Below are 23394 nucleotides of genomic sequence, written 5' to 3'. Positions count from 1 at the left end.
TCTAGAAACCACACCCATCCTCGAAGGTACGCCCCAAGCCACGCCCCCTTCTCCAGGTCACGCCCCCTCGAGCCGCGCCGCTGCTCAAACCCGCCCCCCGCTCGAACCACGCCCTCTCGCTGGAGCCACGCCCCATTCTCGAGCCCCGCCCCTCCTCGAGCGTCTTATCTGCAAGCCCGCCCAGTCCGCGCTCCTTCTAGCCCCGCCCACACGCCAACCACGCCTCTCTGTAAAGTCCCGCCCATCATTCTCATCTGCAAACCACGCCCACACTGTGCCCCGGGCCCTCCCTAAGCCCCGCCCACCGCGCTCCGCCCGTCGCTGCCGGCCCCGCCGAGGGGTAGGAGGGCGGCGCGGGGAGGCGGGGTGTCAGCGCGGGTCACGTGACGGTGCCAATATGGCGGCGCCGTGTCGGCGGCGCGGCGGCTGTTGAGGGAGCCGCGTCCCTTCCGGGTGTCGGGGCCGCGGGCTCCGGGAGCTGGTGGGGCCATGCAGCCCCCGGGCCGCGAGCAGGACGCCCGCACCAAGAGCATGTTTGTGTCGCGGGCCCTGGAGAAGATCCTGGCCGAGAAGGAGGCGAAGCGGCCCCCGCACGGGCAGCTGCGCAGAGCCTGCCAGGTGGCGCTGGGTGAGTCCGCGGGGGGGATTTTCCCGGCTCGAGGTGGAACCAGCACTGAGGAGATCCATTATAAACTTTTAAACTCTGTAAGGTCTCCAGGGGCGGCTGAGGGAGCTGGGGTTGTTTAGCCTGGAGAAGAGGAGGCTGAGGGGAGACCTTATTGCTCTCTACAACTGTCTGAAAGGAGGGTGTAAAGAGGAGGGCGCTGGGCCCTTCTCTCAAGGGACGGGACGAGGGGAATGCCCTCAAGCTCCGCCAGGGGAGGGTCAGGCTGGACATCGAGAAAAGATTTTCCACAGAGAGGGTCATGGGGCGCTGGCAGAGGCTGCCCAGGGAGGGGGTGGAGTCCCCACCCCTGGAGGGGTTTAAAAGATGGGTAGACGAGGTGCTCAGGGACATGGTTCAATGGCAGGTAGGAATGTTTGGACTCGATAATCCAAGAGGTCTTTTCCAACGTGGTAATTCTATGATTCTGTGTAAGTCTGTGGCAGCTTCTTCCCAACCTGTGGGTGGGTTGGCCAGAGCTGTCACCAGCACTGGTGGGAACATGCAGTGTCTGAGGTGGCTTGCGGAGCTGGAAATGCTTCCTGTGGAGTTGGTCCTGAAACCTCCTGTGAGGACAAATCAATGATATGGGTCATTGTGTTAAAGTTCTGAAAACGTGCAGTGTATCACCACAGCACTGAGAGGGGCCACAGGAAAGCTAGAGAGCAGGGATAGGACAGGGAGGGCAGGGATAGGACAAGGGGGAATGTTTTCAAGCTGAAGAGGGGAGATTTAGATGAGACATTAGGAAGAAATGTTTTACTGTGCACACGCCCAGAGAAACTGTGGCTGCCTTATCCCTGGAGGTGTTCAAGGCCAGGCTGGATGGGGCTTGGAGCAACGTGATCCAGTGTGAGGTGTCCCTCCCCATGGCAGGGGGGATGGAACTGGATGATCTTTAAGGTCCTTTCCAACCCAAATCATTCTATGATTCTATTGCGAAGGGGAAAAAATAAGTGAGGTAAAGCAGTATAACAGTTGGAGTTCTCAGTAGTCTTTTGTAATTTCCAAAAGTGATGCATCTGTTACAGTTCTGGTTGCTTTGCACCAATATTTTTCCATTAATCAGGGGACTTCTACCGTATCCGGAAGAGAAGAAAAGACAGGTTGAGTATGCAAGGACAATGGGCAAGTTCTGTCAAGCACGCTGTGAAAGGAAGCTTGAAAAACAGGTGTCTTTTATCTTCCTTCCCACAATCCACAATTCACAGGAGCTAATTGTAGTGATAGTATACAGGGAAGGATAATCAGATAGAAGAGTTTTCTTTATGAACAACAGTACAACACCTTTGCCCCAGCGGTTGGAGGCTACTTTTCCTACTTACTTCCTTTTCCTGATTTCTTCCCCAACATGCACCTGACCTGTTTACAGGCTTGGAAACCTGTTTTCCTGCTGTCTAAATATATTTAAAGGGTGAGAAGGGCACTTTCAAGGAAGATAACCAATAAAGATCTTCGTGTTTACTAACACATCAAAGATTATGATTTTGGGAGTGGTATTGTGCAATACCCACCTATTAACATTGGCATGTTGGATTCCATCTGTTCTATTTCTGTGTATTTTAAGGTACAGTACATTTGAGGGTAGTTAATGTTTGTAATGACGGACTTTTTTTGCTGATCTTGCTTGGAAAAAACTGTCCTTGTGCTTTCCTGGACTAGAGAGGGGTCAGCATGGATAGATAACCTATTGCTCAACTGCCCAGCCCTAGCAGAGCCTTAATTACTGTACTAAGGATCTCTGTTGTATTTGGTAAATGTTGCTGCATTATTTTAAGTTGCCAACATAAATATGTTTTCTTCTATTTACATGCGATTTTCCTATTTTCTTCTAGCCCCAACTTTATTTTGTTTAGGGGAAGCTCTTTTTAATGCAAACGAAAAAAAAAAGTTTTATTTACACATATTTGAGTTTAATTAAGTTTGCTTTATATTAACTTAGACTACAGTTTCATTTCCGAAAATGTTAGCTTAATTATCAAGCCCTGTGCAATAGTAAATATGTTAGGAGACGTGGGAAGAACATTACTGGCATTCTGAGGAATTCATGCCAAACTTTGTAATGTGCACAAACTGTTATGGGTAAAGGAAGCTTCAGTGTTTTTAATAATAATAAAAAAGCCCAGTTAACTCTGAGTAAAATTAATTCTGTTTGAGGGAAATGTAAAATTAACTTTACAGAACTGGTAATTGTGTCAGCTCTTGTCGTATTTTTTAATTTTCTCCATGTCCTACTAGGAATAATTCCTTCTTGCCTCTTGCTGAATTCAGTTTTATTTATACAATGATCTTTCTAATGGACCTATTCTTGAGGTGTTGTACCGCTCGTAAAACCAGTCGACATGGGTTATGTATAAACGATGTCTGCTCTTGGTACTAGACAAGCCTATGGTGCATCCCTTCTCTAAGTAAGAGAGGGACTGGTGTATGTTAGAACTACCTAACAGAAATTATCCTGCAACCTTTTCTCCAGTTTCTGCTGTAGTGTTCCTGCAGTAGAGTTTCTACTTTAACTTTTTTTGTTTGGTGAGGTGGAGGAATGTATTTCTAACTGTGGGAATGATGCTCTTGTTTTTTTTTACATGAGTTCTTATTTTGAATGTGTTTGACTCCTGAGAACTTGAGTAATTTACTACTGAAAATTGCTGTTATTCTTATGTAGGAAATATAGATATGCTTTCATTCTAATTTTTGAAAAGGGAAAAAAAACAGGGGGTTTTGTTTTGTTCTGTTTTCTTTTTCTCTGTGTTAGTGGGGATAAGCAGAGTTTGAATAGATTCCTTCATTCCGGCTCTTGCTTCATCAGTAGGTGTAACAGTTGTATCCTGTACGCTTAGTGCCAGGAAGCCCCTGGAGAGATTGGGAGAAATGGAGTTTTTAAACAGCAAAGCTGTTCTGCCCTGCTTTAGAAAATGGTGTTTTTGAGAAAACTGGTTTTCAACAGACAGCCAGTGTATTGTATATAAATAGTCACTTAATAAGCATTTATGTGGAGCTCTAGGTGCACATGGTTCTAAGTAAATCTACTGAAATAATCTCTGTCCTGAAAAGCTTACGGTGGAACACAGGCCGTGTGTATCCCAGCAGTTCACACTGCTTTAATGCCAATTGTGCATATGGGTTTCTCATACCAGCTCTTGCCCTGTTAGGACCGCTTTTAATGACATACTGTACAGCCAGCCTGGTTATGTGACCTTCTTTAATTGCCTAGGCACATCCAAGTGCATATCTTCAAGCTTTGTAAACAGTGGGATTTGTTTAGTTACCTTGTTAATGAGTTTTTTTTTAAGAATACCCTCTTTAAGCATGCCTTCAGTTAGGGCTTTAGCTGTGTGTTTAAGCCTCTGGGTTTAAGTGACAGATGTCTGAAATGAGTTTGTGTTTTTTAGGTGAGCAGCCTCTTGACTCTCAGAGGAGAGTCTTGCTTCGTTGTGGCAGCCTGTTCTAAAGGGTTCTCTAAAGATCGATGGAATCAATAAACGCGGGGTGTTGAGTTTAAGTTTAAGGCAGCCTGGAATTAGGCAAGCAGCAGGCTTCATGGAGCCAGGGGGAGGGAGGCCTTCGCTGCTGCTCCGTGTGTTTGTGTTGGCACTGCTGCCTGGTGTTCTGACAAGCTGTGGAAAGGCATTGCTTGTGTCCTTGTGCGAACAGAAGCTATGCCATGCGCAGGAACTAGTTTGCTTCCCCTAAGACAAGCTTGGCTGTACAGTAACATAGGGTGCATCTAATTGCAGGCAGGCAATTTCCTCTGTTTAAATACATAGTTTTCAATATGAGCAAACTTAAACCATCCGTCTATTAAAATATGGAATGGTAGTTACTCTGAGCATGAGCTCCATCCTGCTTTTATTATGGTCAGAAGCCCTGGAAGAAATTGTTATTCCACTTGTGTTGCCTGGTAGGAATGCTGAGAGGCTTGCGCTGAGCGGGCAGCACGTGTAGCGCCTGGAAGTGAAGATGTTTCTGGCTGAAGGAGATGCGATATGTGCCTGTACATCCTGGCCTTGGTAGCTCTAGTCCTGAATGCACTAAGGGAAGGGTCGATGTTGCTGTGATGACCAGACATTGACCAAGATCGAGTCTGTGCTCTGTGGCTGTGGAAGGGAATGGAGCTGTGTCCTGTGCTGCCTGGGCTGGAGGAGGATGGTGATGGTGACAGTAGGTTTCTGGAAGGTGACTGTGCCTGGTTGGGACTTGGCAAGCAGCTCATGGCCACAGACTTCAGTTAGGAAACGATTTCTGTGTCACTCACTTCTGGTGGTCAGACCACCAAATGAGCGCTTCAAATGTGGCGATTTCCAAACTGCTTTGATGCAATCAGTAGCAAAGGCATGTCTGTAATGTGTTTTGTCCTTTTATTTGTTCTTTTCTGCAAGCATTATTTCTTAAAAATACTCTTGTGGTGCAGATGTTTTGATATGGATCTAGAAAAGCCTTTGTTTAATAAAATGATCGAGAGCTTGGTCAGGCTTTGGTTAGATTTATTATTTGTGTGAGTGTGAAATTCTTGTTGCTCCAATATTCTTGCACATTTTTCCAGTGCAAGATCTAATATAACCATCCCTGGAGATGGGCATGGTCATGTCTCCTCACGGCTAAAATCTTTGAAGTTTTGATTCAAAACTTTTTTGGTATGGTGCTTTGCTAATAAACAGTACTGGGAGGGGGAATAAGATATAGGGATTTGGGGAAAAAATAACTTTACTCTGTTACACCCAAGATGTGGAAGTGAGCACTTCTGTAGCTGAGAATAACGTAGCCTAACAATGAAACTACTTTCTTGTGCGGTATTAAATTTTACAAAATATTTTTATCTTGGGTGGGCTTATTGCTATAATATTCCTGTTGTAGTTTGAATGTTTTTTAACAAACAATTTTTAGGTGAGGAATTTTTATTTTGGACACCCCCAGGGACCTCCCAACAAGCCCTCCTTGTCTACCTCCCATGAAATAGCATGGCAGAGTGAAGATGATGTGTGACCTTCAGCCTTCCTTCTGCCAGAAGCTGGATCACTGGGAAGAGGGATGCCAAAATTGAACCAAACGAGCTGAGACAGGTTTGGAGAAATAGGCTGGCCAGAATAGTGGACATCCAATAGGTTTCTGTTTCAGCTGAAAGGTGATAGAAGTCAGATTTGCCCATAGTTCCTGCAGTGGCTGCAGCTGAGGAGGATTGGGAAGGGTAAATGTGCAAACAAGAAAGCCCCTACAATTCACATTCATTGAGCTAGATGTATCAAATATGGATATACGTATATTTTTACTCTATCTCTGATATTCACTTTATTGATCTTCCAATGGGGAAAAAAAATTACAGCAACTCTTTTATACATAAAATAGCTTTCTATTTCATGTGCTGTAAGAATACCTATGAATGTTGAAAAGGTGTCTAATACGACTTGACTGAAACTTTATCAAATCAAGGAAGCCTTTTATTTCCAAACTAGACAAATTGTCATTTTTAGTGCAAGGAGAACCGCTTGGCTAATGTGGGCAGTCTTTCTGCTTAGGAAAAACAAACTTAGTTCAGCAAGTGTTGAGTTTTCATAGTTACTGCAAGAAACTCTCTAAGCCCCAGTTCTACAAGGTGTCTGAAATACAGCACTGACTGTGGTGTAGCTGACCACCCTGGCATCCTGCTGTGCTTGGGATTCAGGCTATAGCTAAAATATGCCTTTCTCTGCCAAGACCTGGAGGCAGGACTAAACGTTCTGTAAGGCTACCCAGAAAACTATATTTTAAGCAAGCAATTCCTGTGGGTGCCAGGAATACGCTGCTGTAGTAAGAAGACAGATCTAAATAGGGACATAACAAACTGGTGGGTCCTTTAATCTGTTATTTCCAGTAGCTGTGGATCTTACTGTGGTGTTAAAGATTGGAAAATAAAATCAAGAGGAATGAATCGAAGTTTTGCTGAAGTTCTGACTAGCCATCTTGTTGATAAACCAACTGTATACTGGAATGAAGAAAGCAGTGATCCAAGATGCGGTGCTGTGCTAGGATTTACATTGTCAGTCTGCTTGGTGTGGGAACCTTTGGTTATTTCTTACCAAGTGTCTTAATTCTGTTGACTCTTCTTACCAGTTCAAGGCTGAAGTAGTAGAGGATGACGATGCTAGGCTTGAGCTGTCACAGAGCTGCAAAGTTACTTCTTGTTCTGAAATCCTCGGCGCTGGAGCTGTGTGCTCTCGTTGCCTTGCTGCTGGCTTGCTCAATATTGGCAAGTGAGAATTGTCTCTCCTTTAGAGCTGCCAGGCATGGTTGCTCGCATTGATGGTCTTGACCAGAAAATGGGATTGTTAACAGCCACGATGCACTGTGGGCCAGTGACTCTTCAGTTTCTCTATTGTTTGTTCTTTTGTTGACTACTGGGTGGGTAGTGTTTGTTGGTTCTTGTTACACCATTTATTGCTAATGGATGTCATGCTGCTTCTTTCTTGACTGCTGCTTGTGCTGGCTCTCATTGGTGAGATTGGCAGATAGAATAGCTGGCATATAGCTTATCACTCACAGCTTGCAGTTATACAGATTTCCTCTGTATTCTGCTTCCTTTTGCTCAGTAAAATAGGGGTGGTAAGGTTACAAACGAGGCATACTCTGCAAGGATTAATTTGTGTAACATTCATTGAACAACAGGACTGTGCCAAAACCTGTAATATGTATTTGTTGCACTCTTTGTTTGTTAGAACATTTTGTGTATTGATGCCTCTGAGACAGAAGAAATTATTGGTGTTCACAGACAGCACTGAAATCATCTGAACTCTGAACATCTGATCCCAAACAATGGTGCCTCTCTAGAGCTGTGGAGAACAAGTATTGAGTGAATGATCTGTTTCTGGTAACTTTACAATCAAAACAAGTTTTGTAGGTGTGATAATTTGCAGGCGAATGAGATAGAGTGGGATGGGCAGGATTCTGCGTGGTGTTAAATTATTGTAGCTTTCAGCCTCACAGTGCGCTACTTGCAATATTTTTTTGTCACTGTTCACAGTATGTGATTATTCTGTCTGGTGTAGTGCAGCTCTGGTCGGTATTGTGCATTGTGGCGATACGTTAGAGATCCTCAGAACACCATACTAGGATCTCTGGGATTTGCTGCTGTACGAAATACAAATAAGAATGGAGTGTTTTTCTGTATTTAATTTTATGAAAAGCTCCCAAAAAAATCTTGTTTCTTTGTTTTTTTTTTTTTAAAAAAAGAAAAAGCTCTGCTGACCAAAACAACAGCATGTATTTAAGATTTCTTGCCTCTTGGGAGTTTGTTTTTTCAGCTTAGATGTCATTGTAGGGTATAAGAAAAGCAGGTTTACTAGCATTGTCCTTACAGGAAGATCAGAAGCATTGAACTAATGTTTTATGCAGTGGCTTAAAGACTTCTGCAGAACTGAGCTCTCTGTGATGTAGATTCACTCTTGAATAAGAATTGCACACTAGACGTGTGTTTTCTAAACATATCTTCTGTTAAGAAAGTTTGGAAGAAATAAGCTTTTTTATGTAGAAGTTGAGAGGTGCCTTCCAATCAATGGTGAAACTACGAGATCTCTGAAGATGCTACAGGAAAGGAAGAGCAAGTACTGAAGTGTAAGACTTCTGGTTTGAAACATCTTTATTACATTTTCCTTATTTGTGACGTTGATAATGGTAACTTCTGTTGGGTGTTAAATGATTTGATTTTTTTTTTCCTTTCTTCTAGATGAAATAAAATCGGAGCTGGAAAAGCAAAGGTAAATTCTTAATTGCTGTAAACTATGCCAAAAACCAGCAAGTGAAATAATTTGGTAGTGGAAATATAAGAGTGTGTATACATGATGGCAATCCAGTTATAAGCTTTTCTCCCAAAATGATGCTATGGCCCATATGTTTTGATTACAAAATGTTTGTGGCTATGGGCCTCAAGGCATAACCGCCTCTGAATTTCACTGTGGAAAAAATTGCAAAACTTCTGAAAGGTACTAGTTTTTCACTTCCTTCTACTGGGCTTAATATAGCCTGGTAGGAAATCATAAAGAGCAGTAGGTATCCTCTGTTTGATGGTATATGCTCTTAAATTGGTATTCTTGATCTAGGGAGTTAAATATTACTTAAATCCAAATTTTACAATGCGTCTTCGACAATATGCTGTGGTTGAAAATGAACCTGCAAATGTGCTTCTCTTTGCTTGGTATTACTTGTATGGGCCCTGTCCACTTAATTCAGAATAACTTTGATATATTTATCATGAAGTTGTGTAGGAGTTTTCCAGTATTTCAGGTAGAGGGACAGTGTTGGAGTGTAGTAAGGGAAGAGTTAGGTTGGAGAATACGTGAAAAATATCAGATGCAACATAAATAAATGTAAAGTCTTGTTTATGTGATTTTTTTTTTTAAAAGAAAATTTAACGTTCTTTAAGAAAGTCCGTGTGAGAGAAACTTGCATTACGTTTGTGTGCTATCTATGTACTGTTCAGCTTTAAGTTTGGAAAAGGAGGAAGGGTAGTTTATTGTGATACACATCTTCATAAAAATTAATAAGCCTTCCTGTCTGACCTAGAGAAGGCACTGCTGCTCCACCAAAAGCAAACTTCATTGAAGCAGATAAATATTTCCTTCCGTTTGAACTGGCCTGCCAGTCAAAGTCTCCGCGCATTGTCAGTACTTCACTGGATTGTTTACAGGTAAGTGTTCTGTTCCAGTTTGGGCAGAGTGAAATGGGGAAGCAGGCAGTTACACAAATCTTGTATGAAGTTGACATTCTTGCAGTGAAGAAGAAATGCTGTCTGTGTACACACAGCTGTACAGATACCCACTGTGGCTACGTGGATGTATAAACCATGCAAAATAGGTTATTATTAGACTTGGCTGAAAGTGCATTTGTCAAAGTTGGAAGCATGTGTGGTGGTTTCTAGTGAAGCAAACCTTTATTGAAGCTCATGAATGCTCACTTTATTCAGTAAAGATGTTTCACCTGCGGTGCTCTAAAAGGAATATTTACTGTGATGTTTGCAGTGCTGATGTGCTGGAAGGTCAGACTCTGGACTCTTCATATTGTTTCTCCTTAGATTCAGGAAAAAAACAAATAGAACTTAAGGGTAGAGCCTTTCTGTTGTGAATAGGTACAAGATTGATGAGAAAATTTTGTCTGGTTATGGATTGGGAGTAATAGTCTGGTGGACAAAGCTTGTGTTATCACTTACTGAATCTGACTTGTCTAAACATGTAAAAGTCCAAGTATTTGGTAGCCAGACTATTGATGATGTTAAATTTTTGTGTTAAAACTGGTTAAGTGAGGTATGCTGTATAAAACCCCCTTTTTATGCTGTACTTAACTGTGTTTTACTTAAAAGTATACGGTTCCCTAACCTCTGTTCTTTCTACCTAGAAACTCATTGCATATGGACATATCACTGGCAATGCTCCAGACAGTGGAGCTCCTGGAAAACGTCTGATTGACCGAATAGTTGAAACCATTTGTAATTGCTTTCAGGGTCCTCAAACAGATGAAGGGGTACAACTGCAGATAATTAAGGTATTTGATTAATTTTGGTGCAATATTAGTTTGCTTTCTCAGTCTTTGATTTTGTAACTGAGAAAAAATTGAATATGAAGCACTACGTAGGTCCCAGTTTATCTATTTCTTACACCATTAGATGTGTCAGTGAATTTAGAGAGGTTGTCACCAGGTCAGAATTAGTATGTGAAAAGCACTGGTGAAGCAGAAAATAAAGGAATACTTTATAAGTGTTTGTCCTTCTTTCTGGCATGAGCCATGGCCTGGATACTTCATCTTGCAGACAGCTTGATGTTGATCTTCTAGGTTCATAATGCCCACATTAGGCCAGTGAATTGCTGTCAGCCTGAAGGTGCTGCCGCTGTGGTGGGCTATCCTGGTCTGCTACTCCAGCCTGCCTGCTCTTACGTCCATTTTTCCAGAGAAATCTGCAGTATACAAACAGATCATATGTTCTCAGCACAGCATAGTAGTAGCCGTGGTGTCTGTTCAGGTTCTGAAATCTACTCGGCTGACATAGCTGAGGTTAGGAGCTGGTGAACCTTCTAGTGATCTAATTTCATAGCAGTGTAGACCAGTTGACCCTTTTGTAGGAATGAAGCTATAGAATATGATGATAATTGTTTAGTTGGAGGTAGAATATCTCCCTTCGTGGAAAACTAGTTGTGATAAAACACTTTAACAGCTCAGGAGACAACAGAGGCATGTGGAAGTTGTGTTAGTCTATTTGATTTAAAATGTCATTTCAGAGAACTACAAGTTCCTTATAACATCTTATGAATGGATATATGTGTTTCATTAAAAATCACTGATTCTTATAGAAGACCTGCATGAAGTATATTGCTGCCTCCTTGCTTATATTTCATTTTTTCCTGTGTTATGGACTTTTTCAGGCTCTCCTCACTGCAGTAACATCTCCGTATATAGAAATTCACGAAGGAACAATTCTTCAGACTGTTAGGACCTGTTACAACATCTATCTGGCCAGCAAAAATCTTATTAATCAGACAACTGCAAAAGCCACCCTTACGCAGATGTTAAATGTGATTTTCACACGGATGGAAAATCAAGCTGTATGTAACTATTTCTTTTTCTCATCTTAAATCTTTAAGAAAAGAAGAAAAACTCTTTAAATGTTTAAGAGAAAAGAAAACTCTTTTATTATTTATTTTAATGGGTCTATCATTGTAATTGGCTATCAATTGATTTGTAATTTAAAATAAAACCCTGTCAAATCCTGCAATGATTAAAAATGCTGACTGATTAAAAAATAACATACGAAGCGTATTGCTGGTAATAAGGTTTCACACTAGAGTTTCTGCCAAATGGCTTTGTGTAAACAAGTGATGGGATGCCTTTAAAATAAGCTTAAAGTGCATCTTTTTAATTTGAGTGGTCAAGTGATTGCATTTTCACTGTTTCTTTCTTGTTAACACATGAATTCACAAAGAAACATCAGTCTTCATAGACATCATGTTCTCTTATCATGTTTAGATTAACTTCTTCATATTGTTTTTTCAAGATACAAGAATCCAAAGAAGTAGAAAAAGCAAATCAGCAAAAATCCCAGTCTCCTGCAATTCAAGTAGTGACCAGGTCTCCAAAGATGGGTCAGTTAAGGCACAGCTATCAAGAAGGCAAACCCACTGCTCCCATAAGTGTGGAGTTAACGAACGGTGAGCCTGAGAGGGCAGAAAATGGAGGCATGAATTTGGAGCAGGATCTGACTCTTTCAGCGTCAGGTAAACAAGAATGGGATCTGCTTCTATTTGAAAAATCCTCTTTTAAGTTGTTTTGGGGAGAAGCGGCTGGGGTTATTGGCTCAAATCATGCTTGGGTTTTCTCGGTAGTTATTCAGAGTATGCAGGCTATCCTTAGCTTATGTGTACGACATTAACTATTGAAGAAAGGCTTGTGTTTCCCCTAAGCTACATATAGTTTATGTATATAGAATTAAAATGGAATTTGACTTGATTAGGTTGAGAAGGGGAAGGAAAGGAAGAGAATTGCAGTAGGAGGGAAATAACAGGATCACTTTAAGGTAATTGAAGGCGTATGGTAAAAATAATGTGCATTATGAAGACCTTATTGTAAGCGTATGCTGTATCCAAATTAGGATATTGGGATATTCGATGTAGGATATTCCAAAACTAAAACTTTGCAGCAATTGATAAATACAAATGATAAAATCAGTGCGTTAAAAATAAATTTAAGTTAAACAGTGCAAATAACATCAATGAGTATTTTTGTATAACTTATTGGAAACTACTTTAGAGAACTACTAAAGAAAATGTATAATGTTTAATCCTTCTGCCTCTGTGTTTCTCCTTCTAATCTAAACAACACTAATAAATTTAAAACTATCTGTGTGTATTTCATCAGAGGAAACAACTGATGGAGGAAAAGAAATGGTTAAAGGCATCTTGGAAGACGTGGTCAAGTCAGCTGTGAAAGGTACCGGAGTCTTCTGAAGTAAAATAGATGCATGTGTATTACCAAACGTTTGTTCCTGTGATTATAAAAGCATGGAAGTTATTTCTCGTTGCTAAGTAGCCTGTCAAGAACACCTACTGAGACTGTAAGAACAGGTTTTTATTGTCTCACAGTACTTTTTTGCTGGTAGCTGAGAAACTTTCTGGTTAACCAGTGCTGTTTCTGTCTCACTTCATTCTAGAGCTTCACAAATTCATGGAATAAAAAAAAGCTCAGTGGGGGATTTTAATCAGTTTTCCTTTTTCCCTTTAGTGGCTGAAGAAAGGCAGGTAACGGAAACAGTGAAGCCTCTACCTGTGTTAGAGACTGCAGATAGTGCTCTCTCTGGCTCTAGTAATGAAAACGTACAAACAAACGGGATCCTAGATGATGGGCAATCTGTTTCCTCCACTGATAATCTGGTAAGTAACTTCTCACTGGGTGCTAATGTGTATTTAGGAAAGGAGAAATGTTTTTACCGTGCCAAGTAATACAGTGGGATTCTGGGGAGGGAAGTTTAATGTTTGTGTCCTGTTTAGGTTTGTAAAGGAAGAAGGAACTGCAATTTAAGTAGATATTAAAGTGTTCTAAAACTGTTTATTAGTTGTATTTTAATACTGGGTGGGGCTGAGGGGAAGAGTCAGCCAACATGTGTGAAAAGTTCCAGGTAACTTGTAGTCCTATTTAGCTTTAGTTTAAACTTTGCCAAATTTATCTTATTTTTTTTTTTAATTTGTAATTCTAATTGCTAATTCTCTGAGGAGCTCTGGAATCTTCCTAATTGCTCTGCTCCTTTGTCTCACTGAGGATCTAATGTGTTTCTTGCTCTCAAGGAAACAGATGTATCTGGACATCAAGCTGCTGCCAAATTTTCCCATGTTCTACAAAAGGATGCCTTCCTCGTGTTCAGGTCGTTGTGCAAGCTCTCCATGAAACCACTTGGTGATGGACCACCAGATCCCAAGTAATGAGACCGTATTTATTACACTGTCCTCTTCAGATAGCTTTTGGAGACAGTTAAGTAGCTGCTGTCTAGTAAAGCAGGTATTCAAAATTCACCTGTCAGGCCCTTGTTTTAGTTAGCTTGATGAATATAGGATTGAAACTTGCTTAAATTTATTAAAGAAGATAATACTTGAGGGTTGGGTGGGTTTTTTGTGTGTAATGGGCTTATTAATCTTATCAGTTGAAGTGGCCTTGACTATAGCATTTGTGAAACTTTTTGATTGAGGGAGTGGGGGAATGCTTCTTAGTAGCATTGAGTTGCATCTGTTACCTTAGGCTAAGTTCGTAATACTCCTGGAAAATCTCCAAATTAACATGGTAGATGATGTCCAAAAATCAGCGCTTGGAGACTGATTTTCACCCCTCCTGCCTGCCTGCTTTGAAATTAATTAAAATATCAGTAATTTCTTCTTGACATGGAAGAAATGCTGTAGTGCTCATGTTGGATACAACTATGTAATCAGAAATAAAATAAAATATATTTAATGTTGAATTTTTTTCTAGATCCCATGAGTTGCGTTCTAAGATAGTGTCTCTCCAGCTGCTTCTCTCAGTACTGCAGAATGCTGGTCCAGTTTTCAGGACACATGAAATGTTCATCAATGCAATCAAGCAGTATCTTTGTGTAGCATTGTCTAAAAATGGAGTTTCTTCAGTTCCTGATGTATTTGAGCTCTCTCTTGCCATCTTTCTCACGCTGCTTTCGAATTTTAAGACCCATTTAAAAATGCAGATTGAGGTGAGACTCTTTATCATTTGTATGATGTTCTACTTCTCAAAAAAAAAAGACAACTGGAACTTGGGTGTTAATGTCTTAGTTTTATTTCCTTACTAAACTAGTATATCACTACTGTATTCAAATTCTAATATGCATGAGGTTAGACTTTTAAGGAGAAATTACTGCATAGAAACAGATTTGTGCATCTGACTTGATGATCTGAAACTTATTAGAACCAAGTCATTTACCTCATTTATTTTGCAGGTTTTCTTCAAAGAGATCTTCCTCAATATTCTAGAGACTTCTTCGAGCTCTTTTGAACACAAATGGATGGTGATTCAGACTTTAACTAGAATTTGTGCAGGTATTTCCATTGTTGTGAAAAGCACTCACTTCCTCTGGCAGCAGATGAAAATTATTTTGAAGACAAATGCCACTTATAATGCTGAAGTGTGAAAAATTGAAATTGTTCCAATACTGTTTGGGTTAAATATCTGGATTCACCCTCATTGCTTGCTCCAGCTGGCTGATTCCTTTTAAAAACGCTGTTACACTCAATCCTAACACTTGCACTATCTTTTTGTTTTCCAAGATGCCCAGTGTGTCGTGGATATTTATGTTAACTATGATTGTGATTTAAACGCCGCTAATATATTTGAGCGCCTTGTAAATGACTTATCCAAAATTGCACAGGGACGAAGTGGGCATGAGCTGGGAATGACGCCTTTACAGGTAAGAAAACCGGCTTTGAAGATAAGATGCTATTTTTTAATAAATGATACTGTAATTTTTTCATAAATGGTGGTGTCTCTGCATTATTATTGATACTTCTAGTGGTTCGTGTCTGTAACCTACTGATGTTATTTACTTTTTATTAGTCAGCTAATTAGCAATCAGATGCTGAAGCAGTCCTATTAATTTACTCGGTGATTTTGCTGCATATTTGCATTGTGACTTTTGGCTTGTTCTGGGCTTTTCTGTTGGGCTGCCATGAGGGAGAGGAACAAATGAGCCTTCCTCTGCCTCGCTCAAACGACTTTTCTTCTGGGGTTTATGAACCAGCAGGACCTGCATCTTGTTTTCACTTTGCACAAACTCTTTATGGCGTATTTCCACCACAAGTATTTTATTTTTATTTTATTTTTAAAATTATACTTTTTCAAGTCCATAAAGGGAGGGTGGTACACACACTGCTTTCAGCAAGAGCAGATATTTCTGACTCAGGCCTTGTCTATAGTGTTTTTCTAGCCCAGCTTAATTCCTTTCAGGGCTGAACTGAACTTGGTGCTGGTGTTGGTCTTGGAACTGAGTGCACTTCACACCTTTGGTTAGAGTTTTGTCACTTCTGGCTTGATTATTTTTTCTTTTCCCTCTTCTTCTTCTTCAGCCAGACAGTAGAAGTAAAAACCAAGAGACCTTTGTTTCGGATATTGAGTAGAAATCTTTATTGTGCAACTAAAATAGTGTCTTGCTTGTGGAGAGATCTTATTCTGTGTAGGCTTACTGGATGCTCATAATCATTCAATAGGGCTGCTATTAGGATTTCTTCTGTGTTGCCCTTGGTTGTGCTCCTCAGATATCGGTAGACCATCTGCTTAAAGCAGCTGCAGTGTGTTCTGGTGTTGGTGTGATTGTGGTGGCTTTTGGCCTGGACCTATCCAATCTAAATAGCTAAGGGACAGAAACTGCATAACCCATAGATTTCCACCTAACTGATGAGCTTTCTAAGATTTCGGTGGATTGATGCAATGCCTTCTAAAAACTTGTGGATATACATATATTGCTTTGGGGGTTTGGTGTTTGTTTTTCTTTTTCTAGGAACTAAGCCTGAGGAAAAAAGGACTTGAATGTTTGGTTTCAATTTTAAAATGTATGGTAGAATGGAGCAAAGACCTTTATGTGAACCCCAATCATCAGGCTAGCTTGGGTAAGATTGTTTCCTTATGGAGAGACTGATTTGTTTAATATGTTTGTTGTTCTGTTTATTCAGTGCTTAGAAGGTCTTCAGAAGTGTGGGCGCTGAGTTTTTACATAACTATTTGCTGGTACAAGTGAAGTATTTTACATACGAATGCTAATGCTGTTGGAGTAACCAACTCTCCAAACGTCTGGTTCAAATAACCAGCTTCTATTTAAAAACTTTAGTCATGCTTTTGTCTACAGTATACAGATTGGCTTATATAGAGCAAGACGTGACAAATCTGACGTTTACTAAGTTGAAGTGCAGTAACTTCTCCATAGCTGCTCCTGCTCTTCTGATTTTGTTTGATTATTTCAGAACTGCATCAGTATCACATCTTTATGTAGTGTAGACTACCAAAATGTATCTGCAGTAAAATAAGAATATAGACTCATAAATTTCTACTAAAAAGTTCTATAACTAAAAGCTTTTGACTGAACAGAATAACTTGAGTCTCGCCCTGTTTATATATAGGTTCATATAAACCATCTGAGCAGGAAATGGCTGAAGGCAAATGCCTCGAGAGTGGAGGGAGGCGGAGTAGTGTCAGTTCCTTGGACTCCACTGTGTCGTCGGGAGTTGGAAGTGTTGGTACCCAGACTGCTGTTCCGGATGATCCTGAACAATTTGAAGTTATTAAGCAACAAAAGGAAATAATTGAACATGGGATAGAACTGTAAGTCCAACATGACAGGAAAATAAGAGTTCACTAGTTAAGAAAACTACACGTACAACCATATTGTTTCTTCTGGTCTTACACGGTCAGATCTGCAGGGGCACTTACAAATTGATCTTAATACTGAAGACTCTTGCCTGCCGTTGTCAAAAGCTAACGACGGAGGTGATTGTAGTTAAAAGGAATTCAGTAAAATATTGAGTGGAACGTAGGACAGTCTTACAGCTTTACTTTGTGCTGGCTCAGCTGCACAAGAGAGGAAAGTGTGTGTACCCCTAGAGAGAAACTGATTTGAGCAGGCAGACTTAATGTTGTCTCACAACTCTTAGACCATTTGTTGTCTTTTATTGAGACAAACTTTGGAGAATTAAATCATTGCCCAGTTAGGCTCTACTTCTTTTATTAATATGAAGATCTTTATGACTGTAAATGCTATAAAAAAGGTCTTTAACAGCAACATTTTTAACATTTCATAAGAACTGTCTAATTTTTGTGTTGCGAAAGGGTCCATTTTCAGGTGAGTTTTGCAGGAATAGCTTCTAAGCTTATCAGCAATTCAGTGTGCCTTATGGGAAGTAGCTTAAGGGATGATATAGTTAATACATTTCTTGCAGAGTCCTTGACTTTTTTTCCATCTAGGAAAAAATGACAGCACTGAATCTTTGGTTCATAAGGGCTCTGTAAAACTAAAATTTTATAGGCTGTGATATTTTCTAATGTATGTCTAAATTTTCCCATGTTTTTGTTTGAACAGGTTTAATAAAAAACCAAAGAGAGGGATACAGTACCTCCAGGAGCAGGGAATGCTTGGCACTACAGCAGAAGACATGGCACAATTTTTGCACCAAGAGGAACGACTCTGCTCTGTAAGGCTACATGCAGCATCAGATAACTAATGCTCTTGCCTCTGTCATCTTCTCCCCTGTCTTCTGATGTCTGTGCTCTTTAGTTTGTATTTCATTACTAGGTAACTGGTAGTGTAAGGGTTCTAATTGAGGTACTTAATACCAATGCCAGTTTCTATTTACTTGTTGTCCCAGACTTTTTAGTAAAGTAGCTGTTTTTACGATGAAGTGCTAAAGGGATTCCCCATAAATGAGAACATGGTTTTATCTGCATTAATGGTATCTTGCCAGCAAAGGAATATCGTGTATCGCAGTGGCAGAACTTTCTCGGCCACATGTGAGACTGGTCACAGTACAGCTCTACGCTAATACAGATCTGGCCTTGGGGAGGGACGGAAGCAGAAATATGCAGATTGCAGGCATTTTCTAATGAGACTGTTTTTTTGTCTCCCCTGTAATGGTTGCTCTGCCTGCTCAGTGAAGTGTATCAGTCTTACAAAACTGACAGCTGTGCAATTCTTGTTCTATAAATTCTCTTGCAAAGTTGGCAGTTGGATTACACAGCGATAACTGTCTCTTGTGATTTGTAGACACAAGTAGGGGAATTTCTTGGGGAAAGCAACAAGTTTAACAAGGAAGTGATGTATGCCTACGTAGACCAGCTTGATTTCTGTGGAAAAGACTTTGTCTCCGCTCTGCGTACATTTCTGGAAGGTTTTCGTCTGCCAGGTGAAGCCCAGAAGATCGATAGATTAATGGAAAAGTTTGCTGCTAGATATATTGAATGCAACCAACGGTAATTCAAAACCTTTGTATTGGATCAGTGCCTGGAAATGGCAGTGTTGTTCATGGCCCACAGGGGCAAGGTGTAACTCTCACTCGTATCAGGTCAGGAGCTTCTGCAGGTTTGTGTGAGGAGCTGATCTTGTTGCTGGGCCTCTTCAGCAGCTAGGCAAAATGGAAACTGGCCAAAAGCAATACTGATGCTGGCATTTAATTAAATCCCAAACACTTGCTAGCAGGAATTATTGGAAGAGGGAAGCCCCAAGTATGTTGAACGGTCTCTGTATTAGCTGTTCAGTTTTTAAACAAATGTAAATCAGTCAAGTGTAAACAACAGTAATAGCCAGTGGCAATTGCTAAAAGTAAAACTACATGGCATAAACAGCTAATAAGATGTTACCCATGTTTTTGCTTGCACATTAGACATTGAACAAAATGTATATCTATTACTTGGCATCAGTAGGCAGTGTTGCTATTGTTTCTAATGCAAGAAACTAGCATTGAAGTTTACCTACATGTTCAGGCTTAATTGATCCCCATTCCTTAGTCTAGTTGGTGTATCACTGGGTTGGTTTTATATAATTCTCTATGAAAAAATAACCTGTTCTTTAGCTTTTGTCGGATTACCCAAAGAAGGGTACTGTATGATCTTTTGGGAATATACTTGAAAATTCCAGTTGTTGCCAGTTTTCAACAAGTGAAGATGATGCTTTTATATTTTTTCCCTTTTTATTTGCAGTTTGAAACACTTGGGGTTTTGTGCATTTCTAAAGATATAGTTTAGGTTCTGTTATATCTTTGGTTAAATGTGTAGCACTCTGGATATTTCTTGTGCATGTAGAAATAGAGTTAATGGATCAAGGAATTAGGGCTCTAAAACCAGGGTTTTTTTTTTTCCTCCTTTAGGCAAACACTATTTGCTAGTGCTGACACTGCCTACGTTTTGGCGTACTCTATTATAATGCTGACTACAGACTTGCACAGTCCACAGGTAGAACTTACAAATCCCCAAACTTGTAGAAGTTCAGATTTCCTTGGAACTTGTGTTCAAAATCTGATATCCAACTTCAATTCTCCTTCGCAGGTAAAAAATAAAATGACAAAGGAGCAATACATTAAAATGAATCGAGGAATCAATGACAGTAAAGACCTGCCAGTGGAGTATTTATCCACAATTTACGAAGAAATAGAAGGAAAGAAGATTGCTATGAAAGAGACAAAAGAGTATGCAATTACAACGAAGTCTAGCAAACCAAGTAAGAAGGAAACTGGCAGGAGCACACTGTTCTTGAACAATTGCAGTAACTTTGAGGCTAGCATAGTGGAATTCAGATCCCTTTTAAAAAAACCCTTTGTGCAATACATAAATTATACTTAGGACAGCTAATATATAGATATTTGGAATGAAACTGGCATAGTTATTACTGAATACTGCTCCTTCTATGATAGAAACATAGCTGTGTAAGGGCATCTGGCACCATGGCAGAGAAGTGCTACAAACTAGATTTGTTTGGTTTTCTAAAATGAAATGTGAGGGGCAAATGGTAGAATAACTGAAGGTGGCACTTACAAAGTAAGTTCACTTTTTGTTTTTCTGTGCTACACAACAGGCAGGGTTTTGGTTTGGATTTTTTTTTTTATCTTGTCAGCAGGATGGCACAGTTCAGAGGCTGGGAAGTGCCACAGTCTTTGTGATAATGTTTGAAAAAGGGAGGGGTCAGAGAGTTTGCCTTTATCTATAGTAGACTGTCCTCATCTAGACCAAATGAGGACTTCTGTATGTGGTGTACACTAAGAACCAGTATCTCCAGCTGTATTCTGCTTTTACTTGGAGTAGCTGGTATTAATTTAATTCAAATTAGTGAGTTCTAAGTCTTCAGCTTAGTGGTTTTTTTCAGTTTTTTCTATGCTATTGGCGTGTTTCCTAGCTCAAAGAACTAAATTGATTTGCTTGTAAACTGAAATTACAACCTTTACAATAAAGCTGAAAAAACAAAGCTATTAATTTATCAAGTTGGTGAGGGCTACTTCTGTTTTGAGGACATCAGCCTAAGAAGATGAAGGATTTTCCATCCATTTTTACAGGCAGAGTGACTCAATCGAGTATGCCTCTCTGACTTCCAGTGATTAGGTCATAACATGTGGCACGTAATAAAAGGCTGAATTGGTTATTTTGTATAGAATAAAGTCTTAAGTTGGGGTGTGAATTTTAGTGCCAAAGTCCCTTGCTTGCAACCTATGAGAGCTTCGTGAATTCTAACACTCTGGATGATTTTTATCTTTAGATTTCATTTGCAGTACTTGTCTTTGTTGTTTTGTGATGCTAAACACAAAGACATGGAATATGTTCTTATAAAAAAGAAATCAGTGCAATCGTGTGGTGTTCCCCTTAGGTGTCGCGAATGAGAAGCAGCGGAGGTTGTTGTACAACTTGGAGATGGAACAGATGGCTAAAACAGCTAAAGCCCTCATGGAGGCTGTAAGCCACGCAAAGGCTCCTTTTACTAGTGCCACTCATCTGGATCATGTCAGACCCATGTTCAAAGTGAGTGTGAAGTTCTCCTTGTATCCTCGTCGTTAAGAGCTCCAAGAATGGGGAAAAATTGGGAAATCGCTCTGAAGAGTTAGATAGTGCAGCAGGTGGACTCCTTGGGTATATTTGGGTTCAGTTACCTAGTGTTTTGGGCTAGAATTGTAATAGATTTCTGAACTGAGTTTCCTCCTTTCTGTAGCTTGTATGGACTCCGCTACTGGCAGCTTACAGTGTTGGCTTGCAGAACTGTGATGACACGGAAGTTGCATCCCTTTGTTTGGAAGGCATACGATGTGCTATTAGAATAGCCTGTATCTTTGGAATGCAGGTTTGTATAAGACTTAACACAGGGCTTGTGAAGGGGAGTGTTGGTTCTGGGAGGGAGAGAAAGAATTACAAACTGATATATAGAGAATGAAGCATCTCATCTCATGTCATCTACTTTCTTGGAATGGTAAAATAAAATATTACAATTATGTTGAGGTTTGTTTCAAGATCTTGATATCCTCAAGTGTTTCTTCAACTCTGCTTCCATTTTATTGCCGAGTCTTCTGTTAAGAGTATTTGCTAACTAACCTCCTACTCTCAAGCAGCTGGAAAGTGCTCTAATATAATTGCCAGCTATACATAGAAGGGAAATTGTGTAGCTATGCTGGACAAGTGGTTTTCTCTAGCTCTTCAGGGACTTTATTGCAGTGCTTGTTTCTCTGTCTTGTAGCTTGAACGAGATGCTTATGTACAGGCCCTCGCTCGGTTTTCCTTGTTGACTGCCAGTTCCAGTATTACAGAAATGAAACAGAAGAACATAGATACCATTAAGACACTTATTACAGTTGCTCACACAGATGGCAACTATCTTGGGAACTCCTGGCATGAGGTAAGAACTTGATTAGTTCAAATAGCATAATTGCATTCTTCTTTGAAAACTTGCAGGATTTTTTTTTGTTCTACTACTTTCAGTCTTGAGTAATTGCATTTAACTCCCAGTGTGTGCTAGAACCTTGTCTAAAATGTGAATGCAAGTGTTATAGTGTTTTTATGCGTATATATAAAACAATGCACTGCATTTTTTTAAAAGACCCTATAGACACTGTGACCAAAATCATAATCTTTGTTAGGTACCTTTGGTATAGAATTAAAACCATACTAAAATCTCACTTTCCTTCAGTGAATTCTGCACGGAAACTTTTGTATTCTTATTCACATAAACAAAAATATTCTAGCTCACAGGTCCACATTTCTCTGTGCAGCATTTGGCAACATGTATGCCATGGTCACATGAAAAATTAGAGGTATAAAATAACTTGGTGGAGGGCAGGTGAGGATGAGTTATTGGAGATCATGTGTATTTTCTTTAAGCATATGTTCCAGGAGCTCTTCAATCGGGTCTAAATCTGTGCTGCTGCTAAAAGGGACGTTCCCGCTGCATCATGTTCTCAGGCACTAGGCTTTGGCTACATCATAGTATGAGCCTAAATCTGCTCTCGCTGACAAATGCTTGTGCCAATCCAAGAGAGGTTACAATGAAGGACTAAAAGAAAGTCAATTTTATGCTGATGGCAAGGCACAATTTTGGCATTTATAGTCTTTATTGGAACATTGTTACTCAGTGGTAGCTGCAGTCATTTAATCTGTCTGGGCCAATGAACCCTCTGGAAGATCAACTCCAAGGAGTTTATAGTTTTGAAAACTAATGCTGTGAGAAGGAATGAAAAGCTTTACCTTAGTAGTTAAGAGATCTAAGCTATTTTTTTCTCATATTGGAATGATTTGTGGCAGCTGGTGATCTTGAATTAATCACTCAACTTTATTTCCAGTTGTATTAGTAATGTTTCAGCTACATGAAATGTTTTACTGTTGTTGAAGTTGTTTTCCCAAGTTCTCTAGCCTTTAAGGTTATAAATAATAAATATAAACATAAGCTAGGAATAAAAACATGATTCCTAGAAACAACATGTTTAAATATTTTTGGGTTTAGATCCTGAAATGTATTAGCCAGCTGGAACTAGCACAACTTATTGGAACTGGAGTGAAAACTCGGTATTTATCTGGCTCTGGGCGTGAACGGGAAGGAAGCATTAAAAGCTACACATCTGGAGGGGAGGAGTTCATGGGCCTGGGATTAGGTAAGATTAATAATCTGGAACTTCACAAAGATGCATGTGTAAGTGAAGTACAATGGCTAAGAAAGCCAGCGGTATAAGATATTAAAATGTTTTTACTTGCTTCCAGGGGAAGCTATATGGGAGTAA

General features: G+C 40.1%; 1 protein-coding gene across 1 annotated transcript in view; it reads left to right on the top strand.

Annotated features, from left to right (window-relative positions):
* Nucleotides 1-379: 379 nt before the first annotated feature.
* ARFGEF2 (ADP ribosylation factor guanine nucleotide exchange factor 2) overlaps nucleotides 380-23394 on the top strand; it is a 39001-nt gene continuing 15986 nt past the window's right edge. The window contains exons 1-22 of the mRNA XM_009558768.2: nucleotides 380-628; nucleotides 8358-8388; nucleotides 9194-9317; nucleotides 10022-10168; nucleotides 11044-11223; nucleotides 11673-11892; nucleotides 12533-12604; nucleotides 12896-13044; nucleotides 13456-13586; nucleotides 14132-14366; nucleotides 14610-14709; nucleotides 14938-15077; nucleotides 16164-16272; nucleotides 16780-16981; nucleotides 17736-17847; nucleotides 18417-18622; nucleotides 19516-19600; nucleotides 19694-19865; nucleotides 21003-21154; nucleotides 21342-21470; nucleotides 21861-22019; nucleotides 23121-23268. Of these exons, the coding sequence (XP_009557063.2) occupies nucleotides 490-628; nucleotides 8358-8388; nucleotides 9194-9317; nucleotides 10022-10168; nucleotides 11044-11223; nucleotides 11673-11892; nucleotides 12533-12604; nucleotides 12896-13044; nucleotides 13456-13586; nucleotides 14132-14366; nucleotides 14610-14709; nucleotides 14938-15077; nucleotides 16164-16272; nucleotides 16780-16981; nucleotides 17736-17847; nucleotides 18417-18622; nucleotides 19516-19600; nucleotides 19694-19865; nucleotides 21003-21154; nucleotides 21342-21470; nucleotides 21861-22019; nucleotides 23121-23268 (3142 nt within the window). The 5' untranslated portion in view covers nucleotides 380-489. The remainder of the gene's footprint in view (nucleotides 629-8357; nucleotides 8389-9193; nucleotides 9318-10021; nucleotides 10169-11043; nucleotides 11224-11672; nucleotides 11893-12532; nucleotides 12605-12895; nucleotides 13045-13455; nucleotides 13587-14131; nucleotides 14367-14609; nucleotides 14710-14937; nucleotides 15078-16163; nucleotides 16273-16779; nucleotides 16982-17735; nucleotides 17848-18416; nucleotides 18623-19515; nucleotides 19601-19693; nucleotides 19866-21002; nucleotides 21155-21341; nucleotides 21471-21860; nucleotides 22020-23120; nucleotides 23269-23394) is intronic.

Source organism: Cuculus canorus, chromosome 16, assembly GCF_017976375.1.
Source record: "Cuculus canorus isolate bCucCan1 chromosome 16, bCucCan1.pri, whole genome shotgun sequence".
NCBI classification, from domain to species: Eukaryota; Metazoa; Chordata; class Aves; order Cuculiformes; family Cuculidae; genus Cuculus; species Cuculus canorus.
Note: the sequence above shows the minus strand (reverse complement) of the source record. Positions and strands in the feature narration are given on the sequence as shown.